The 23,298-nt window shown below is 33.3% G+C and overlaps 2 protein-coding genes across 4 annotated transcripts in view; one reads left to right on the top strand and one right to left on the bottom strand.

Annotated features, from left to right (window-relative positions):
- The window catches only part of LOC134849099 (coiled-coil domain-containing protein 181-like), a 479,610-nt gene that overhangs the window by 150,200 nt on the left and 306,112 nt on the right, over nucleotides 1-23,298 (bottom strand). The gene's annotated exons all lie outside the window — the stretch shown is intronic.
- Nucleotides 1,757-23,298, top strand: part of LOC134848059 (uncharacterized) — a 59,466-nt gene continuing 37,924 nt past the window's right edge. Inside the window, exons 1-4 of the mRNA XM_063865431.1 lie at nucleotides 1,757-1,992; nucleotides 2,592-2,614; nucleotides 18,450-18,689; nucleotides 22,360-22,503. Of these exons, the coding sequence (XP_063721501.1) occupies nucleotides 1,949-1,992; nucleotides 2,592-2,614; nucleotides 18,450-18,689; nucleotides 22,360-22,503 (451 nt within the window). The 5' untranslated portion in view covers nucleotides 1,757-1,948. The remainder of the gene's footprint in view (nucleotides 1,993-2,591; nucleotides 2,615-18,449; nucleotides 18,690-22,359; nucleotides 22,504-23,298) is intronic.

Consider the following 23,298-nt stretch of genomic DNA (forward strand, 5'->3'; position numbering starts at 1 on the left):
CAAAACACTTGATACTACTTGAGAAACAGTTGTGGATTCCGTGCCAAACTTTGCTTGTCATTACTGGAAGTGGATTCCGCGGTTAACTTTTCAATGGAATTCACTATTTTTTACTATTAAAACTGTGTTTTATACTTTTTCACACTTTGCTCAGTATCAAATCAAAGAAAATAACAAAATCAAAACCGGTGGTAGGCCAGCAGGCCGAAGGGCCAACAAACTGAAATTAACATAACCATTCCAGCAAGCCGAAAGTTACTATTTTTATGCAGCATAACAACAGATTGCCAATTCTAATATAATTTACGTAATTCTGATGTGAATTCGGCTTCAAGATATGGTGGTTGTAGATATGGTGGTTTGTTGCATATCCGTCATTTGATCAAAAACTGCGATGTTTGCTCTGATTTTTAGTTATAGACCACTCTCATTGAGAATCATTGAAAGTTTGTCATTATTTAACTCTTGTTTTTCGCTTCTCAAGAGCTTTCTAATGCGAGCCCTTATTTTTAGCTACTAAACTAAGTCAAACTTCAATTCAAATGATAAAATTTGCAGCTGCTTACAGCCAAGAAGTTAGCCGGTTGTTTTTTACGTCATACAAAAAAGTACGCTAACAATCGCTCCTACTAAAAAAAATTAATTATAAGAGAGGGAAAAATGCATAAAAAAATGCATGAAAAAATGTTTTTTCATTACTTTTATTTTTGGTCGTTTTATTGAGGAGGATGAATTAAGCTTATCATGTGCCCAAAATGAAGATTGTCATCAAAAGTCATTGTGTTATTGTGTTAAAGTCATTGTGTTATTGTATGCTCATTACAACTAAAGGCCAAAAACATAAAATGTTTCAAAACAAAAAAGCTGGTGCAGATACATTGATTTTTCTAAATGTAAATAGCAAGTTCGTTTACATTGGAGCGATGCATGGATACTCCGATCAGCTTTAACTAGTGTGCTTGTGAAGCGTTCTCTAAAAAATTTTCTGTGTAGAGCCCAATAATGTGTATTCTAGGTCTGGGGAGGATCCAAGACATTGGTTTTGCAATGGTTAGCAGGATTCCGAACTTACCAAGCTCTCAATAGATTTATCAAGATATCAGCAGAAACTGCCCAGATCTTAAAAATCCAGAGATCATCAACGCCTCGGCGGAATGACTTGCAGTTTTTTTTACGTTGGCAAGATTTTCCCCGAAACAAAATTTTAATTTCAAAATATTGCCCGGATTACCAAATTATACAAATGTCCAAGATCAAAGCTTGTAGGCATAATGAACCTTAGTGTTTTTTGCTTCGCTCAGACAAGTATTTTGTGGTCCTTCGTTTTTTGAAAAATGAACGCGCTGGTATTTAAAGGCTTAATGTCCAGATCTCTGTCACGTCATGCTTGTGATACAAAAAGTGCTTTTTTCGTATTGTTTTCAGGCGGTAATTGCACCATGAATTGTAAAAGGCGTACTTGGTTGTCAAAATTTTGATCAAAAAGTTTTGACTAAGCAGATGCACATTTAAATTTACCATGTAAATCCTTTTTTAACGCTCATTCTTTCTTTCACTTTTTGTGGCCATGCGTTTTTTGAAAAATGAACGCGCTGGTATTTATAGGATTAATGTCCAGATCTCTGTAACGTCATGCTTGTGACAGAAAAAATGCTTTTTTTCGTTTTGTTTTTCTGCGGTAATTGCACCATGAATTGTAAAAGGCGTACTTGGTTGCCAACTTTTTGACTTTTGAATTTTTTTGACTAACCAAATGCACATTTAAACAACCATGTAAATCCTTTTTTAACGCTCACGCTTTCTTTCACTTAGAGTTTCAGATAGCCTGCATTCGAATTCGAAAACTACAGTGTTTATAGCTCGACCACTTTGAACATTTAAAGCATTATCTATCTTTATAGGATCCCCTTTTTGTTTTTTATACAAGCTTACTTCTGCCAAGTTCCAAATGGATAATATTTTCATTTTGGCACTTTCCCTGGCAACTATCAGGTACTTATGTGGAGTTCATCATTAAGATATTTTATAGTCTTACACAAACTGACACTAGGGATCTTTTTAACTATTTCACCCCTGACGAAGAGGTAGGAAACCTCTAAAACTGGAATAACGATTATAGGCATACATATGCGAATTTCATACCTAACAACGAACCCCCCATTGCAATAAGGGGGCGTGGGTAGTTGAATAGGACTGGTATTGGCCTGCTGTTTACCAGCTTCAATTAAATTTTATTTCCTAAATTTCTCAATATACACAAATTTTTCCGAAGGGTCCCCCTTTGGTATAAATTTACTACATCCATTTTAGGCTGACCAACCTCAAAATTTTTTTCTATAGGCGCTTTTGGCTAATTATAATCAAACTTGCTGCTTTCTGATTGGTCGAAAAATCGAACTATTTAATAGTTACCCTTGTTTGAAAGGGTTGGGTAATTGCTAAGCAGCTCCAAGATTCGCAGTAAGCTACGGAAACGAAGTACTAGTCTCACCAGTTTTGCTGGGAAGGAGAAATATCGAGAACACTGAATATCCTGAACATCCATGGTTTGCTGGGTTTTACAAAGTAAGTTAACTTAAAGTCTGTTGCAGGTTTTCTAACGCAGAAATTGCGCGTAAGTAAATTGAAAATCTGTTATCTTAACTTCGGCTTCTTATAAACTTTTTAGCTCTGATAATCAATTATAACCAAAATGATCAATCATATTACCTCTATTAATCTAGCTCCTATCTCATCGAAAATTAGAAAAAACTAGAGCAAGGTTGTAGATGTGCAATAAGCTTAGTTAACGTAGCAAATTTTAATTCACAAAAAATCAAACTATTTTGGTGCAAATTTACCAAACTTACCCTACACCCGTTTAAGAGGTTAATTCTTGGTACCAAGTTTTCCGCCTGGAAACCAGTACGCAGCATGAAGAAAGCAATTTAATTAGTGGGCGGAATAATTTAAGTGCGCAATTAACCACCCTCTTGTTTTGAAAGGCCGAAAGGCTTTAAAGGATTTTTTTCTCCTATTTCTGAAAAGATCGCGATGGAAAAAGTACTTAACGGGATTGAGGAGGCCCCCTTCAACTTTTTTGACAATTTTTTTTCCGAAAAAGCTATCTTTTACTCTCATTTTATTAAAATGGGAGTAAAAACTGAATCTTTGGCTCGTTGACCATGTTTGGCAAAACTTTCTACGCAACACAGGCATTTTTTTTGGAACAAATATGCTGTTTGTGGGAAATTTTTTGAAGGTTCTTACACAAAATTTTGTTTTGCCCCGCTCACAAAGTTATTGAACTAGGATACAAAAACGCCACAAAAAAATTTTAGACTTGACCGGCTACAGTTTTTTTGGCTCTAATGTTTCCTAATTTATGTGATCGGAAAATTCCAACATTTTGTGATCGGGTCAAAACAAGATTTCTGTAAAAACCTTCTAAAAATACTCACAAACAGCATTAATTTCCTCAAAGTTGCTTGCTGTGTAAAACATTAGTCAAATCCGGTCATTTCAATAGAATGAGGCTGATCTGGAAAAAAATTTGACCAAGTTCAAAAGAAAGCTCCAAAACTAAAAATTTTAATTGAAACTATAATCATTAATGGTCCAGAATTAACGTCCAACAAGAATCTAATCATAAATGTAGTATCAATTTATTCTGCGTAATTTGTTCACAGAGCTACTGATTCAACGAATCTTTTCTCAGAGCCAACTTTCCACTTAAGTAATATATGTCGGGGCAAAATCGGGTGGACGGGGGGTGGTGACCTCCATGTAGTAATATAGGCTATAGAGTATCCGGTCAACACTCTTTGTAATATTACAAGGAAGCGATTTTCTAATGTATTGAGATAGGTTTCACTGTTTAGATGGTAAGATGGTAGCGTTTAGATGGCAGGATAGCAGCTTTTAAATGTATGCTATCACATTCAATTTCCCGTTTAGAATAAAAGTATCTTATTCCCTTTTAGTTTGTTCAATAAATGCAACAGCATGATAAATGGTTTTTAATCCTCTATTAAATGACTTCAAATTCACTGCCTCATCCCTTATTTGTCGACATTTGGCCAGCAGCCTATCTCCAGAGTCTTCTAACGCACGTTTGTTAAGTCCTTTAATGCAAATTTACACATTTGACTTTTAATATCGGAATATCAATAAGTTTATCTATATAGGCAAAGCATTTCCGTGCATTTGTATTCCTTCTTGAACAATCCTGGCTCTCTTTTGTCATTTTATGATGTGTTTGGAGGAGCAAGTGCTTTGGTTAAAAATTATTTTTGGATCTGGCCAGAAATTGTCTCGACAGTCATTGGTACGGCCCACTCTCGCCGCTTGCTGGGAAGGTTACATTCATTTCAATTTTTGTCTGCCACAGCTAATTCGTGAGAATGAGTGTTAATTTCAAGTTCTTCAAACTTGTTAACGTCACAAAGCTTATCAATCAACTTATAATACAGCTCCAAAATCTCCAATTTATGTACTGTAGTGCAAAAAACCCAATAAATTTAATACACGGCGTTCTGCAGTAGATTTAAAAAGCTCTATTTTGTCCACTCTGTAGAGATCTTAAGCTACAATTTTGAATCTTCTAAAAAACTCGTTGTTGATTGTTTTATGTGTTTTTCGTTAACAGCAAGATATTTTGTCATTGTAAACTTGAGTTTGTCTACTTTTTGATAGCCATAGGAACAATATCATAGCAATTTCATTGCTTTGGCTGCCCCTCTTGATAAGAGATTTTTACCATTCGCTTGCCCAGCACCAACAACAGACTGAACAAAACTGTTGACTATTTCACGTGGTGTGCATTTTACAAAACGATGAAATTTTGTGAAGTGCAGTTCAAGCTCCAAGTAAAAATTGAAGTAAATCAGTGTTCCGCTGGTTAAAAGGAATTCAATATCATTATTCGTTGCGCTTTTTCTAACAAACTATTATCTTCCGCATTTGTCTTCATACATTCCCAATATAATTTCTTGTACATCATTTTGTTCTTAGTTCATCTGTCACCTCGAAATCACCTTGCACGTATTTCATATTCCATCTTCAATGATTTGCTATTTTGAATTGGTGGGAAGACGGTTTTTTTTAAATTTAAACCTGGTTCCAATTGGATTTTTATGATCTGCATTATTTTTTCAATTGATCTACGAAATAAACTTCACAGTTTTTTCTATGGAATATCTCTTTTCTCGAAAGTATTAAATTCGAAACTCGTTCTTGTCTCTTCTGTCTGTTCCTCGTTTGATATGATCAGCAGTAGGATAGGTCTAGCGTTTTGACAATGGCAGAGATGGAAATAACAACCCATTGCTCCAAAAACAATGGTTGCAATAATGACCAACTGTGGAGTAGTCTTTTTTTTCTGATTTCCTGTCGGGTACTAGCTTCCACCTTTGCATTTTGGTCTTTTTGCTTGAAAACAAGACGTGACGATTTTTTCAAATTTTCAAACTCGATTTCTCTGTCTCTAAACTTTTGTTTCATACTTTTAGTCCCATCTTGCACACAAGCCTCTGATCACATCATGGCAGATGGAACAAGGATAAAGTTGAATCGGATCAATCCGAACGTTTGATTTACTTAAATTAATTGATTTTCGATTGTATGTTTCATTTGCTACTGCCTTTCTTGTGAAAATACTTGTGGGACCACTGATCATGCTTCCGTTTTTTACCAAGCAAGTGATTACCGATCGAAAAAAAAAGGAATAAAACTTATAGTCAGTTGACTTGTGTAGACAGATATTCGCTATACAGAACAATACTGTTCAGCCAAATTTTATCATGTCTATCCCTTTATGTTGATAAAGTTCGGTAATTTGCTGTATAGTTTCAAGACTGGGAACAACATATTTTTTGTTAGAACACCAGAATATTTCGAAATATTGTCATCTTTTTCTTTTCTCAGATATTTTCTTTTCACTAGAATATTTCAAAATGTTGGCATGTTTTTTCTTTTCTCAGTATATGTACTTTTCCAACAGTTTCAATTTTGCAACATACTCAATAATGAGAAATTGTGGATCTTTTTCAAACAAAAATATGCGTTTGTCGATCAAATTGGATGAATTTGATACTAAAATTTGTTCAAGCATATCAATCAAAGTTAGTGTTTTTGTCGGTTTTAACTCTGCGGATGGTACACAAATTGATTCAAAGTCAAAAATGGCGATTTTTTAACTTTTTTTAAGGTTTCAGATTAGACCTCAAATAGCGTCTCTTGTAAAGTGTAGACGCCTTCTGAATAAAATTTTAGACTCGGTTTTAACTACAAAGAAGATGACGGTTGAAGTGGTCCAATTTATGGAAAAATTTATAGCAAATTGAACATCGGAAGCGTTTGAAGAAGTTGTCGAATGTATTTGTATCGTAGATGCTTCACTGTGTTTTTGTGTCCACCGATATTACTTCGAAATAGTTCACCCAGAAAATCTTCATCTTCATGTTGATATCATAAGTGCAGACTTTTTTGTCTCTTACATTTTCAACTATTGGCAAACTATCCAAAGAAATTCCACAAAACTGTTTCCGATCGAATCCCGAAAGATTTCATAAAGAAGTCTCGATGTGGATGTTGCAAGATAGGTTTCATGTTAAAGAACAACATGTGCTCGCAACAAACACAAGTTGTCAATGTATGGTTGTTTCCCTGAGTCCGTAGTCAAACAATTCTTATGATGGTTTCTCAGAAGTGGTTGGTGAATCATAAAATTTGAGAATTTGGACATCCCATAGGTACGTTCTTAAGCAGTATCGCAAAAAATGGTGCCGTTGGTTATCAATTTGAATAGCCATTTTGTGTTTTCGCTTTCTCTTGTGTACCAACCTCAATTATATCTTGCTTATTTACGTTGTTCTGCATTGTTGTCAAGTCTTTTTTAGCACAAAGCAACATTGTCATGTCAAAGAAAGTGTTGTTTTCGTGAGCGTAGAAATTACAAATTTTGCTTGTTTTTTTTATAACCTAACACAAATCAATCCCAAGGCGATGTTGATTTTCGCTGCGAAGCCAAGTTCTCCCAGAATAGATCCATTTTTTCATAAACTAGACTAAGATTTTATTTCCAACGTTGAAAATTGAATACCTTGTGGTATCTATATTACCCGTAATTCTTTGTCAAGAAGTGTTGACAGTCATTCAACTCATTTTGTAGTTGTTTGCTATACTCCTCTTTTTTCAAAAAAATTTTATGATGTCAGCAATTGAATCACTTTTTCTTGATATTTGGTTTGTGATCTTTATTGGGATTTTGTTGAGTCAATAGTAGCTTAGAAAAATGCTCTGCCATGAAACACACACTTTGTTGACTTATGTGTTTTTTTAACATGCTTCTTTTTGGTATGGAATTTCGTTTCATGTTGATTTTAAGCACATAAATCACTCTCTGGATGTCCAAAACAAGTTATTGATATAATTATACTTTTGTGAAGTGTTTGGAAAAACTGACAAAAAATTTCAAGTTTTTAAACAAAGTAAACAGCAATCGCTTTGAAGGTTAAGAAAAACCAGAACGAATTTGAATTTTATTGCTGTTGTTTAAATAATATCAACCAATCAGATTCGAGTTTTTTTTGCATCATTTTTTTTGGTTTAAGATCAGCCAAACAATGTGCAGCAATTATTATGAGTGAGTTTTTAAAAAATCATTCTCATGTTCATAGGAAAAAAGAAAACATTCCTAATGGTTTTATATTGATGAAATAGACATTGACTCCTACTTTTATGATGACCTTCTGGACGTTAATTTTGTACAAAATAGAGTTCTCCGTCTGATGAAGATCTCTTTAGAGAAACCTTTTTCAAAAATTTGTTTGAGACGTGTGACATATCGAGGTTTTAAGCTTGCGGTTGAATTACACTTGACAAGGACAAGTTTTTTCTTCTAGAGAACTTGAAAAAAATCAAAAAATAGTACAAAAAGTTATAAAAGTCTTTTGTTTTACCCTACACAAAAACAAAATCAATAAAAAATCACCAGCAAATGTCATTGTTCCTTCGAATGTTTAAAGATTTTCAAAATTAAAAAAATTTTTGACGTAGAATGGATAAATATTTCCAGAGGTTTGCTCAGAAAATTTCATCAGCCTCGAGCTATCCTATCAGTGTTACATCAAAATCAAAAAATTCAAACCTTTTCCTGAAATTTGGCAAATTCGTATTAATTATGTACACAAAATTTATATGACCTAATGGTAAACTTACTGAATTGTTCCTAGTTATCTTTGTTTTCTTTTGCGGCTTATGTTGGCCATATTTCGTATTTTCACTGTCAAACAATTTGTGGTCATCAAATTGCCCAATTTTTGTTTGCAGTTTTTTAACATGCTTGGAAAATTCAACTCTTTAAAAAATAAGTTACTTTGACTTCGGCAATCATAACATAGTAAACATCTTTTTGTGTTAAGAAAAGATAAAACGAAAAAAAAATTATCAAAAAATTGTATTTTTGGTTGTACACGAATTTTTGAGAGCATTTAATTTTGAGGAAATTCAGATCTATTTAGGAAAGTCTATTTCGACTGGTTAATGCCACACAATTGAATTGAAGATAGCGTAGTTCTTAGGAAAAAACCCCTTTATTTCTAACTTCACTACCGTCAACTACCTCCTCGCTCTGTTCTAAATCAGTCAAAATTCTAGCTTCAATCAATCTAATTCATAAATACAACTTATTGATAAAAATGATTTTTTCTTGCAGAATAACAACCTCATGCACTTGCTCGTAGCTGTAAAGACAAAATGACAATCAAGGTGCTCAAAATCAATCTGCGGGATTTTATTGGCTCAAACATGTGACCTAAAATACTTTTGGTACATGGTTGAGTTCATGAGACGATACTTCAAAGAATATCAGCAGATGCAAGTCCGCATCACTGAAAATTGACTTGAAACAACGCATGGGAGAAGTAGCTGAGCATGTTGAATTGGACAACCCGGAAGTTCTCGGTAACTTTTTCTTGCGCAACCACTAGATGATTTCCTGTTAAGTTGGGAGGAGGCGGGATCTTTTGAGAATCCCATCTCAATTGACGAGGAGGAGGGCTTCTCAGGAACAATGACGAATCAAAACACCCCACCATAGTAACTTCCAGCGACAGAATTTCGACAAGCTTTGCGTTCTAGAATGAACCTCCAGAACTCTTCTTCTGTTCGACAGCTCTTTGATTTTTTGTAAATAGAAGCTGTTTAATAAATTTTCATTCTTTAGTATTTTGAAATTTTTGTAATTTTATCCTAAGTATGAGAGTAGATATGTAGTTCACGATGAAACTATCTTTATGAATGAACGTAATTGAAAGCAATCAGATAAAAGATTGAATACTTGTTAAAATAGCGATGAAAAGTTTGCACACATATTAAGAAACTTCATATTTTTGCGCACATTTTAGAGAAAAAACTATAACTTTTGCACAAAAGTACAAACACTTAATTTTTTTCGCATCTTTTTAAAAAAACCGAAACTTTTTTGTTCTCTGTAGAAAATATTCTTTATTTTGTGTCTTGTTGAAATCAAATAGCAAATCAAAGACCAAATGTTAGGATGAAAACTTGTTAAATTAGCGATAAAAATGTCGCACACATATAGAGAAATTTAATGTATTTTTTGCGCACATATTAGAGTAAGCAAAAAAGTGTTTGACTAAAGAACAAATAGTTGATCGTTTTTTGCATCTGGTTAAAATTTTCAAACGCATTTTTTTTCTGAAGAAAACTTCGAAAATTTTTGGTCATATTGTTTCAATAATTGAATTTTTTTTTGCATTTTGTATGAAAAAAGTGAAACCCTTTTCGCATCTTGTCAAAAAAATGTCATTTCTTTTTTGCAGTTCATTTAAAAAATTGAAACAATTTTTGCATTTTTTAAAGAAATTCTTATTTTTTTTTGCGCTCATGAGGAAAACTGATTACTTTTTTTGTACACATGATAGACAATTTTTCCAGTTGATGCATTTTGCTGTATTTTGCAGAACATTTTTAGCACACATGTTGAAATAAGATAAAATCGTTTCGTATCTCAAAAAGTGTTGCCTTCAAATACTTGGCCTTTTTAAAGATTGTAAAAAAAACTTTTCTGTCACTGCTAATAGTTAAAATTTATGAGTTTCTTTGTTCAAAACTTGATTATTAGGATAAACCAATTTTTGCATGTGTTTTGTTCAGAAACATCACAAAAACAGTGTAGCAATGTGAGACATAGCACTCAGAGTCATCAATAGAAAAATTTTCGTATACGTCAACAAGTGTTTAATTTAAACTTTTGCGTTTTTTCGAGTTTTCCTTAAAACAAAACAGATCAGGTTTTTGCACAGTTTTTTGAAAAAGCAGAAAAACACTTGCATCTTACAAAAAAAACGTAAAAATTTCCGTTCATATATTGAAAAGTTAGCAGCAGTTTTTGCGTCTTGCAAAAATTTTCAAAAAATTGTTTGCTTTCTTGCTAGAAATCTCAAAACAATTTTTGCACCTATTAAAAAAGACTTTGTTGTTTTTGTTGCAATCGCGTTAAATATGCATAAATTTATACGTTTAATAAGCGTTCAAGTGAACAAAAATTAAATTCGACAAGATGTTTTAAAATCAATTTTATTTCATTAATAAAAAAAAATTATTTCGCTCACTATTTACAGAACCATAACCATCCATGAAGCAATCAGCAACTTTCATCAAATCAGACTGAATTTTTAGGTTTTGCAATTTTCGAACCCTTTACAAAAAAGGTGATCCGAGAGTCTGGGTATATGCAACCTTGTAGACCAAACTTAGATGGTGTCTTTTGAATGTTTCAAGCAACTTGTTTGTAAGCTAACCTAAACTTTAAATCTGAACCACTATTTTTTCATAGAGCAGTCAAAAATGTAGAATACTTCCACCCCAGAAATTGACAACGCACTAAGTGCCAGCATTTTTTTAATTACAAGCATGTATTTATTTACTCCCAGATTTTCCTCGGAAGTCATTACACAATCACTTCTAGAATCTTCCGAATGTTTAAATTCTAGAAACATCCATTAAAAAATTAACCGCAGAGATTTTCTTTTTTTTTAGGAAAAACTCTTAAAAACAGCTTAAATTCAATTAAAAAATTATTCTACAAAACCTCATAAGAAAAAAATGATCAAAAAAATGATCACAAATTGTTCCTAATATATCTAAAATGAAAGAGGCTATTGAAAAAACTATGAGGTTTTTCAGATTTTTTTAATCGTTTTTAGTTTTAATTGTAAGCTAAACTAACCGAGATTTTAGCTGATAATGAGAAACAGCTGATAAAAAAAATTATTTAACAATATACTCTTTACCTTTTAATTTCAACTCAACCATCAAGTTTTTTGGAATTTGTAGAAAAAGAAGAATACTTTCCAAAATGTTACTGCCAATCATAACAGAACGTGGGAGTTATTGCATTTAATTTGAAATTGTTACTGAATCTATCAAAGTTTTCAAATAAATGAAATCTCCAAGTGTCTGAGCAAATTTTAATAGATCTTTCAGAATGGAGACATCTCAAAGATTAGAAAAATCAAGAAAAATCGAGAGAGTTTTAACGAAAGAGTTAGCTATGTCCAAGATAAAATCAAGAAAAAAAAACTCCAACGGTTCAAATGAAAAAATATTAAATGAAATTGCTGAGCTGGGATACGGAATAACTTTTCATTCAAATATAATGGAACAATTTTGGATGAGTTTGACGAGAAGAACAAAACCCAATTTTTTCAAAAGAAATACTTCCCTGTTTACACATTTATTAGTGTCTCTTTTTTATTTGTGAAATTTATTTTTCTTCTATTTTTCAGCTGTTAGATTATTTGACAACTTAGATACAATCAGTACAATTTCAAATTGAATGCATTAATGTTTTTGAACAAACTTTTTTCAAAGGTCTTACAGTTCATAGTTATGAAGGAAAAAATTTGAGCCAGAAATTTATTTTATCACAAAGCTTACAAAATCACCTTTCAAAAGTCAATGACCATCACAAAAAGAATCAAAAAACATTCGCAGAGGCAAAACCATACTCTGGTTTTTGAACTTTTCGATTTCTGTTCAGAAACGCTGCACCGAGTTTTTGAGTGGAAACAAGCTTTTGATAGGAATTCAGGCAATGTCTCTTAATTTTTTTTCGGTTTGGTCTTTTTTGGCAATACTAGGTATCTTTTCACTTCCTTTCCTTCGTAAATTATCTTGAACTACTCGATTTAGCTCATCAAACGCTTCTCCGCTTGACGTAACAAGGTTTGAAAAGATTGTGTGATTGTACAAAGAGTAAAACTGTCAATTTCTTGATATATTTAAAATTGTTTGTCTAATGTCTGCAGATTTTGGCGAAGAGACGTTCCTATTATAACCCGATGGAACTTGCAACTCTCCAAAAAACACAAAGAGTTGTGAGTTGAATTGCAAAAAAACTTCGGTTACGTTGTATTTTTTGTAAAAAAATGTCGGAAACAGAAAAAATGAAGATTTTTGAAGTTAATCTGAATAAAATTTTCGAGGAGCTTGACACATTGCAGCTGCCATCTGAAAAAAAATTTTTGCTTGGAAAAATGTGTTTATACAATTTAAAAACGCCTATGCAGTTTCCATAACTGGGAGTTTCATACAAAATGCTTCATATTTAATACTAATTCCATATATGGTTATCAGGATGAGTCATATTGGTTACTTCAGTTTTTACTTAAACTGGCAATCATATGTTTTCAGTTGTCTTCATCTGATCAGCTTACTGTTTTGTTCAAAAATATCCTCAAGGAAAAAAACAAGTACCAAACTGTTTGCATTTCCAAACACTGAAACAAAAACTAGGAGAATGGCCTGATCCCAACAACTCTACAAGGAAATGTTTATTTTAAACTCTGCTTCTAATTATTCTGAAAAAATGAGTCAGGACAATTTGAAGAGCAACAGTCTTTAAATTTCAGTAGAAAAAAAACGGAAGCAATTTGAATTACGGTTATTCACGATGCCGAGAACCTTGGATCAGGAGCGTGCACATTGCAAAAAAAATGTTTGAATTAACAACTTACAAAGGAAGACAAACTTTTGTCACGATCAAGAATTATAATGTCAACAACTCTCCACTTATTCAATTTCGGATGTTCACTGCAAAAGAGAAAGAAGCAAGGAAACGAGTTTCTTTTGTCAACTATAGTTTAAAAGATTTCACTGAACTGTCCCAAACTTTGAAGATTTTGCTTAGCATTGTAATGTCAAATAAATAATATGTTTTTGTGACGTTTTTTTTTGTGTTTTGTAATTAAACTTTTTCTTCAATTCGTTTTTTTTTCACTCAAGTGTAAAATTGCAGCAAACAACTTGGATTCTTATGAAAAAACGAAAAAACACGCAATCTTGTTACTTAATAGTTAAACCTAAATACCAAAGGATTTTACAATCTTTAGTGACATAATTACTAAGAAAAGTAACTGCTTTTTTCTATCGAAAACCAGCAATAATTTGTAACAATTTATTTCAATTCAATTATTGCTTTACTTTAAATTTTTTCCATAATTTGAGTTTTTGTTTGCTTACAAGAAATTAAGACAGTTGCTAAGTAAGGTAGAAAACACTTTGTTATAACCCTTAAAACAAATTAGTTGAAAAACGGTACAAAGCCTGGAAAAAAATACCAAAAACGAAGTTTATTCAACACTAATGTATTCGAAACTTTGTAAAAAAACTAATTTCAATAGGAAAACTATTTTTTTTTCGAAAGTATTCTCAATGACTGAAATGGGCATCTATCAAATTTTAAAGCTAATTTTCTACAACAATGTACGAGTGTGGCGGAGTGATGATTTTGATGGTTATCTAATTAGTTTTCGTTGTACAGAAACACAATTGTTTTGATTGATCATTTTGTCATGAAATTGGAAAAGAGACTTGATAAAATAAAAATCTTGCCGAACTTATGAATAATGTTTTTTAGAGAGTAGAATATGATTAAGTGTTCAATCATTAAACAACAAATCAATGTTAAGGGTAAGTTCTGTCAAACAAAATTGAAGACCAGGAAAATCATGAAGCTATGAGTGAATCAATTCGATTGATCGATTTTAAGATTCCATATAAACAGTATTTTCAATAACCTGGAAAGTTTTGAAAAGTTATATCTGTGAATACTTCATTCTGATCAGTTAAAATCGAAAGAGATAAAATTTCCAGTATAAATAAAGCTCGATTTTAATAGATTTACTTCAAAACGTCTAAAACTTCAATAATAGGTAAGGCTCAGAAAGGATTGGTTTTACCGAAAGATTGAAAACTCTACGACAAGTAATCTTCGATTCTGACTGGTAACGCTCGGTTTTTTTGGTTGATATCTATTTTTTCTAAAATTCGATGTTGAAGAGAGCTCAATTCTGATTTTTGTTTTAGCTACATCAAATAGGATGAATTTCATTCTGATAATCTTTCACATTAAAAAAATTGATCAACTTTATTGTAAAACTCATTTTGCTTATCTCGAATCAATTTTTGGGGTTTTTCAAAACTAGTGTCAATTTCCCACTATAAATTTTGAGGATCCCTAAATATCACATTTTACGAAATGTGTTGAAATTTTTCGTTTCTCCTTGAGATATCGTTGTCTATTATAAACAAAAGAAATAAATGTTTTGAGTTTTGTAGTTGTTACCCACGTCTAAATGCATCATAAAATTGTAAAACCTGTAGATCTTTGAAAAACCCTAATTGTAATTTTCATACATATAGCAGCGAGGAACTGAATTTTCTAAAAAGATTCTTTCTTTTTGTCAAAATTATGCTTTACACGGTGAAGAAAAGCACGCTCAGCAGCATTCAAACACATTGCACATAAAATGAAATTGAAAAACACTGCTAAAAATATGATAATTAATTTTACTTCAACTGAAAAATTTTCCAGAAAAATTTAGAATTTCGTTAAAGTTGAAAAAATCTATAATAAAATTGCTTAGCAATTCGTAGGCTTTCTCTTATGCCTTTGTTCAAACGTTCTGATTGATTCTAAAAAACAAATCGAGCAACAATCGAGTTCAAATTGTCGTCAAACTCTCAATGAAAATTGATGAGAAAAACTTTCAATCCAATGTAGTAACTGCAATGTTAACAAGCTTTCTGGAACTCTTTTGTCTGAACTTGGCAGAAAAAGCTAATAATATAGGCTAAAGAGTGGATACGTCTTTGTTATGAAAAAAAGTACTGGACTGATATAAAAAAAATCGACTGATTGAACCGTTTTGCCTAGCTAATGTTTAGTTTATTTGGTACTTTAGTGCCTTTGACTGTGTTCATGGATTTCTGAGTTTTTAAGCGGATAAGTGGTGGCTTATATATCAAAAACGTTTTTTTTTACTGTTTGTTATAACTAACGTAGAAGAGACAATTTTGCCAGACATTGATTTTTTCCAGTTGAAATCATACGTCCTAAAAGTAAATTCTCTTCAAAATAAGAAGTTAAAGGTTAAAACAAGAATTACAGTTATCTGGTTCGGAATTTTTTTCTGAAATTCCGTAGCAAAATGGATTTTTGGTAATAACTTTGCTTTGAATTAATGTGCGATCATTGAAATGATTCGGTTTTCCATCTAAAAATCAATTTTTGAATGATCTTTTGTTCAAAAGGGATTCAATTGGAAGATAGTAAACCAAACGAAAACCTAAATGTTCTGGGTTGAAGGTTTTAGACAAACAAAATACAAAATCAATTTGATTCTTTTAGATCATTATGAAATCATTTAGGCATTTGCAAATCAATTTAGTTCAATTCAGGTTATAAGTTTTAGCCGAAAAGTTCCAACACAAAAACATTTCAAGTGCAGGCAATTTTCTGTAGTTTGATGCAAACTTTGTTGATGCGTTAAGTAACAGTATATGAGAAATTAGATGTTATAAGTATATTTTTTGAAAGTAACCCATTTTCGAATCAAAAATGTTTTTTTATTTGATACAGTTTCCCCTTTATTTATCTGAAAGTAGATCTGATGGAAGATAATAGATAAAGAATAAATCGAAAATCAGTTTTCAAGATCTACATATAGTTTATTTTATTTTAAAAACCTAATAATTGATTGTAGAAATATTTTTACAGAAAGTGATATTTAACAAAAGAGATTCGAAACTTGAGATTTTTGCACAAAAAACTGACCAACGGAAACTTACCATTCGAAGCTCTGAAGCTTTTCTTAACACATTAAGAAAACTTTTCCGTATCCTAATAAATAGGATTTTAAAATTTTCAGTTTAGAATTAAGCATTGCAGTACTAGCAAAATCGGGCGCCGAAAATTTTTTTCAAACTGATCATCTTACCATCGAAAACCCTCATCCATATAACCTATCTTGAACTTTTTGGGAAGTCTATTCCTTTTTTTGTAGCCGGATACTCTATAGGTGATCCTAAATCATGAAGATTCTCCAACTCCCCCCATTTTGCCCCGACATATACTACTCAAATATCTTTCACACATTCCTCCTTGTTGCTTTTGTTATTCGTTGCCAGGGAGAGCTCGGAATGAATCATGCCCCAGATTGGCTTTTTAGCAAGAGTTTGTTATCTCAAAAAGAGTTCGTTCAGGAACAAGAGGAGTTTTTGTACAACATTCTAAGTTTTCCTTTTTGAGAAGCAATAAATGGCTTTATATTTTTGCGGGAGCATTTTGAGCTTCTTTGCAACATCAACCGATCACTTACTTTTTTGCGTTACCTGTAAGAGAAAAAAATTGCACATAAGAACAATCTTCTCACTTAATAAACCAACTGAACAACCTCCCTCCTAAAATTAAATGAAAAATTTAAGCAGTAAGGCTGGACGCATTATGCTCAAATCTGATTAGATGAAACCCCCCTTGTGTTATTTTGAGATATCCAGTTTCGGCTGACTGACCCAAAATTACTAATTTTGAGGGGGAGCGCGCGCCAAAAAATCGTGATTTTTGGGTGAACATTTAATTCCAAAAAGTGCCTAAAAAGTTTTGGTCTGTTTTTTCAAAAAATTTGAATATAGCGTAAATATATTTGTCAAAATAGGGTCTTTACAGTGATTTGGGAGAGCTCACAATAGATAATTTTTTGAAAGTTCGTAGTAAACCCCCCCGAGAGAATCCTAGATCCACCCCTGTGGGACGTAGTAATGAGATATCATATTAGTGCCAAGTAACTTGCTTTGATTTCTATCAGAGGACTAAATATCAATCTCAATCCTAATTTTTTCTGATTAACTCCTTTCAACTGTGGCATGTGATATTCTGATGAAAACATTTTAAAAATACTTAAGAGAAATTTTTTTTTGAATTTTGGGATTACGAGGCCAAACTATGCATTTTAATAATTGTAAGCGGATTCCGCAACAAGGACGCTCCCTTTTTGTTCTTCTTGAGTTCTTTCAATTTCTTTGATCATTCTGACAAAATTTTCACATGTTTAAAGACTTTCTCTGGAATCCAGAAACATACAGACACAAAATTGTGCGCCTATCGAATATTTATGATAATTTAGAGCGAACCCGGGTTGACCAAAAATGCTTATCATAAAAATTTCATATATGAAAAAAGTATATCATACAATTTTGTACTATTCCATAAATACAAAAAAATTAAGAAAACTTTAAAATGAGCACTTTTTCATATATATGGAAATTGTAGGACAAGCATTTTTTCATAAATCGAAAAGTTGATTTTTTTAAAAAATTTTATTTCTCAAAATTTTTGGGATGTGTTCATGACCGAACACAAGTGACTAAAACCATGGTTTACTCAAAACTAGAGTCACCAAAGGGAACGACCTGAATTGTATCAGAGTTTTCTTGCACAAATGATATACCGAAAGCATCAAACTTTTAAATTTTGGCCAACATTTTCAAAGATGATTATTTTTAAAATTAGAATTTTCACATTATCAGACGATGATCATGGCATATATAAACATGCCATACAAAAGAAATAGGAGCTTATAGCCTGTTAGAAAAAAGTTATCCAGAGAAAGTTATCCATTCGATTTGCGGTTGAAAAAAAAATTTGGGCAATTTCAATTTTGGGCAATTTTGTCGCCATCAAAAAAATGCAAGTCATACAGTTTTCATTTATGGAAATTGTATGCTAACCAATTTTTTCTAAAAAAAAAAGGAAACACCGTTTTTTATCACCAGACTGTTTTATGTGGTTCAAATAGCCACAGAAACTTGTTCGAATCTTTTTTCAATGATTTTTTGAAATTGTATGAAAATTGTATGATAAGCATTTTTCCATACATTTGATGTATCGAGTTGTATGATAAGCATTTTCGGTGTATGAAAGTATAAATTAAGCATTTTTGGTTTATGGAGGTCAACCAACCCGGGAAGAGAATATAAGAGAACAATTTTGAGAAAGTTTGTTTGTTAGTTTTTCTTTTTTTTATGCGTAAGTGAATGTGTACAAAAGATTTTATTCTGCTTGGGTTGCAACCAGATCTTGTTACTGCTATGATATTTTTCAGTGGTCGAATACGAAGATGCCACGAACTCCAGTGGTATCGCAATTGGCATTACAATGACATTCACCCCAGGCACTCTGTACCGAGATGAGTCAGTGGTCTTTCAGCTGAACAGTGAAGGCTGGTTTTTCGACAATGGTTACACAGATGGCCAACCAGGATATGGACTGGAACAGGGAAGAGCTTACAGCTACCGACTGGAAGACAACATCGGCAGAGATATCACCGAAATCTTTTGCACTCGTAAGAAATGCATTTTTTAGTCTTAAGAGACGTATGTTGGCTTTTTTGTTCCAAGCAGTGTCCTTCTTTTTTGTGACAACCATCGTGTAGTTTTGATTGTGAGGGTTTTTTGAGCGTTCGCAGGACTGGGTGCTTGGCAAAATATTTTGGGCGGTTATGAACAAAAAAATCGCGGTTTTCCGACGTGCTATCCTTCCATCAAAACTGGTATATTAGTATCGAATGCGTCATAGAAACTTACATTGTTCAACCAGAAATGGCTTACGTTAACAGTACCAACGGTGATTGGGCACTTTGGAAAAATTAAGCAACAGAAGTGGGAGGAAGCAATAGGAAGTATGAGGTAGCTTTACAACTGTTCAAATATTGAACATTAAGAAATAACAGGTAGCTTTGCAGCTACTAAAATGGGTTTTGATTGCGACTAAAATAAATATGAGAGACAAGAAGAGCAATAGAAAGTAAAAAGATTGAAGGGTTCAAATATTGATCATTATTCAAATATTGATCAATATTGATCATTTTCCTGACAACCCGAGTCAAACCGCACAAAACTAAAAGTCAAACTGCGCAACGTTTTCAGACTGAAATTGTCTCTTCTTGTCTTGTCTTCGTTTATTACCAGACTGGCACTAAAAAGTTATCTTAGTCACTCCAAAAGTTTTTTTCAGTCGCGCCAACGATATATCTTAGCGGTGTGCCAAAAAAAAGGTTTTTGTCTTGGCAAAGGCCTATTAAAACCGCCTCAAAAAAAATTTGTCTTAATCCCACTAAAAACTTTTTTAAAAGTCGCGCCAACGTCATATGCTAGTCGTTTCAAGCATCTGTATTAGTCACGTCCAATTTATCTCTTAGCTACACCAAAAACTTTTTTTAGTCGCAGCAAAATCGTATTTTAGTCGAACCGAAAACGCTTTTTAGTAGCGCCAAAGGCTTATTTTCTTCAAATCTACGTCTTCTCTTGATCACGTCAAAATCTTACTTTAGTCGTGTCAAAGTCTATCTTAGTCACAAAAAAAACCTATTTAGTCGCGCCCAAGTATCATTTTGGTAGCGCTACTGTTTTATCCCAGTCGCTTCAACATCCTACCTATTTCAGTAGGGATACCGTGTTTTCTTAGTCGCACCAAAGGCCGATCTTAGTCCCACCGAAGCCTTTTCTTTTGTTTTTTGACAAAAGGAAGACTATATAAGCTCAAGGTCCTTCTTTAGTTGCGCTTACGTCTCATCCTAATTGTGCCAAAAAACTACTTTTTGGCGCAAACCATTGCGAGCCAAACTGTGCATTCTGTGCATTGTAAACGGATTCCGCAACAGGCAAAATCCGATTAGTCGCAGAATCCGCAACTTTGCTACTTTTCTTTGATCTTCGTTGCTGTTTTTAATTCCACAAACAAATACCTATAACATTGTGCCGCTCAAAATCGCTCCAAAAATAGGCGAATTTGCGGAATCCGCAACTGTGTTTGCGGATTCCAGAACAGTTTGTGGAATACACAAAAAAATTAATAATACATGTGTATAGTTACATTGAGCTGTTGTGGAATCCGCAACTGTAAGTGGAATCCGCAAATTGCCAGTGGAACCCGCAAATTGTAAGTGGCGTCCGAAATTGTAAGTGGAATCCGCATTTTGTTTGCGGATTCTACTTACATTTGCGGATTCCACTTATTTTTTGCGGATTCTTTCTACAATTTGCAGAATCCAGAACAACAAGCTATAATTGTTTTTTTTGCGGAATCCGCAACAAAACAATTCTGCCGACAAGATTTACGTTAAAAGTATATGTACGCGGAATCCACTTACATTTTGGAACATGTTTAAAAATTGGTCTGTGGAATCCAAGAACCTACAAACACAAAATTGTGCGCCTATACAGTGCACAGTTTGGCCTCGTAGTGATGTTCTATCCTAATCTCAAGCGAAAGTCTTATGGTACTTGCTCCATAAGCTTACCTTACCTGCATCGACGTCCTATCTTCGTCCTGCAAAAGTCTTTCAAGTCGTGTCCTCAGGTTTTTTTTCAAAATTGGCAACGAACGTAGCACAAAGTCTTTTTATAAGTTGCACCAAGGGAGTATCGCACCAGAATTTTATATAGTTCTTGCCAATTTGTTATTTTAGTTGCGCCAACAACTTAGTTTTGGTCAAGTCAAAACTGCGTTCAAGTCGCGCCAAAAACTTATATGAAAATTGTCAAAGGCTTACCTTAGTTAAACCGTTGTCTCAGTTTAGTCGCGCCATTTTTACAGACACACTAAAAACACTTTCGAACTAAAGTATTGTCTAAATCGCACAAACAATTTTCGTTATTAGCGCATTGTCTTATCTACGCGCAAGGGGATTCTTTAATCGCACTAAAGTTTTATAATAGTCGCGTTAAACAATATTTTTACTGCAAAAAAAAACACGTCAGAGGGACTGTATCAAAATCTGATTTCGAAACTTTTACGCAAAGATAATTGTGGTCAGTTAAACAACCATACGATAACTTATTTGCGCAAGAAAGCGAAAGTGATGACGGGACCATCATAAAAGTTTGAAGAATTTTTACTGCAAACTACTCAATTTAGCTGTCATGTATGAACAATGTTAAGCCCAAAAAAGGCCTAAAATTCTTTGTGGGGTTATGAAACACATGCTTCTATATATTCACATTCTAAAACAAAAATTTTCAGATCTGAAAATCAACTGATGAGGGAAAAAAGAATTTCAGATCTTGCACAGAAATTCCCCCGGGTACGGGCAGCCAACATGACATCGAGCATTTACATACTACAGTACAAGGCTTTACCTTTTTTATGACAAAAATTCTGTCGGAAAACCAAGACCGAAAAGTTGCGCACCGTTTTACGAGCAGAAAATGGTTACGCGTGTCTTTTTAGATTGACAGGATCCGAGGTCAAATGGGGATAAAGCTCCGCCTTCGGCAAACTTTTCACTAAACGAAAAAATTGTACTGAAAACTTCGTCGGCCAACTTAGAGGAACCAAGTGTTGTACTAAATACCCGCTGCTTAAAGCTGCAGGCAATTCTCTTACGTTTCCCAACCTGATTTTAGGCTAGCACTTACTTGGCTAGCTTGCGTACCAGGAGGGCTGGTGCGCGCTATTTTTTTCCCGGATGCATGGGAGCCCATTTTTCCTGTGCCGACAAAATGGGAGATTGTCTGATAAAAAAATGGACGGGGTAGTGGGACATGCGATGATGGTATCTGATGGTTACGTGAAACCACACAACAATTATTGATAGATGGATTCCAAAGCCGCTAACTCTCAATTAGCCGCTAACTTTTTTTAAATTGAGCAGCGGGCTGGTTTAAGAAAAGACCATGGCAGTGCAATTTATGGATATACTTTGGCGGAGCGACATAAGAAAAGAATTTCATGCGACTTTAAAAAGACTGGGTCGTGCCAGTTTTTTTTCTGTAATTGAAAATTTTTGGTCGTGCTGTTCGCGCTATTATCTTCGGTTGTCCCAGTTTTTTGGTCACGATTTTTTTTGGTCAAGCCTGTATGTGATTGTTAAAATTTTGAAGTTATGCCGGTCAGGAATTATTAAACTTGGGTGGCGCCGGTCTGATCTTTAGTTGCAGACCTCGACCCGTGGTTCTTTCTTGAATTTAAAAATTTTCTGATTTTGAGGTTAGGTCATGATGACTTCATTTTAGATCCTGCTCCTGCTTATGATCTGAGGACCACTATGTTGAATGAAACCCTTGCGCTCGTTGTGCACACCAGGATTCCTGCATCCCTTGCGAGTAGCTATTACATAGGATTGCTTGAGCTTGATAAATATTTCGACTTCTTCGAAGGTGCGTAATTATTTTAGTTTTGTTTATGAAGCAAGTACAACTTCTGAAAACAAAAACTATCGTTATTTTGCGCCCTTAAAACGGCCAACAAAATATTTTTCTTCAAAAGGTTTTATACTGTTTTTGCTTTTAATCAAATTTCTCATCCGAATAGCTCTCATTCAGCTCTCATCCGAATAGCTCTCATCCCTCGTATAGCAGCTCATAGAAATTTAAATGAATGAAAAGAAAGATATCGATATTTGCCATAATAAACTATGAAACTAGAATATTATTTTCAAAAAAAGGCTTTGCTTTTAATAAATTAGGAGTAAGTTTGAGGTTTTCAATTCATTTCCATTTTTCTTTTGTTATACCATTTTAGTCTTATGAAAGCCCGGTTGAGTTTTATGATTTACAATTGACAATATTCCGAGTATTAACAAATGTAATATCCGATTTGTTGGATGTTTTTAATTAATTAGAAGTATTTGCTGCACTTACAATTATTGTTCCGACTTTCGATACGAAAGTAATGGAATATTTGTGCTCGGGGTGGGTTTTTTTCTTCAGATAAATTTCGAATTTTTAACTAGCCATTTTTGACGGAATATTTTCATATCATTCGAAAGCTATTGTTGTCTTGAGTTCAAATTTGAAAAAATGTTTTACCTGTGATGTTTTTTCGTAAAGTTACGGGGGTTTACATATTGCCATTTTTGCCACTTTGGGACAATTAACGCGCGATATGTTTCGCGCTATTAACGCGTAGGCGGAGAATTATTCCGTCTTAGAAATCGTTCCAAATTGGTTGAA

The sequence above is a fragment of the Symsagittifera roscoffensis genome, chromosome 1, assembly GCF_963678635.1.
Source record: "Symsagittifera roscoffensis chromosome 1, txSymRosc1.1, whole genome shotgun sequence".
Lineage (NCBI taxonomy): Eukaryota > Metazoa > Xenacoelomorpha > Acoela > Convolutidae > Symsagittifera > Symsagittifera roscoffensis.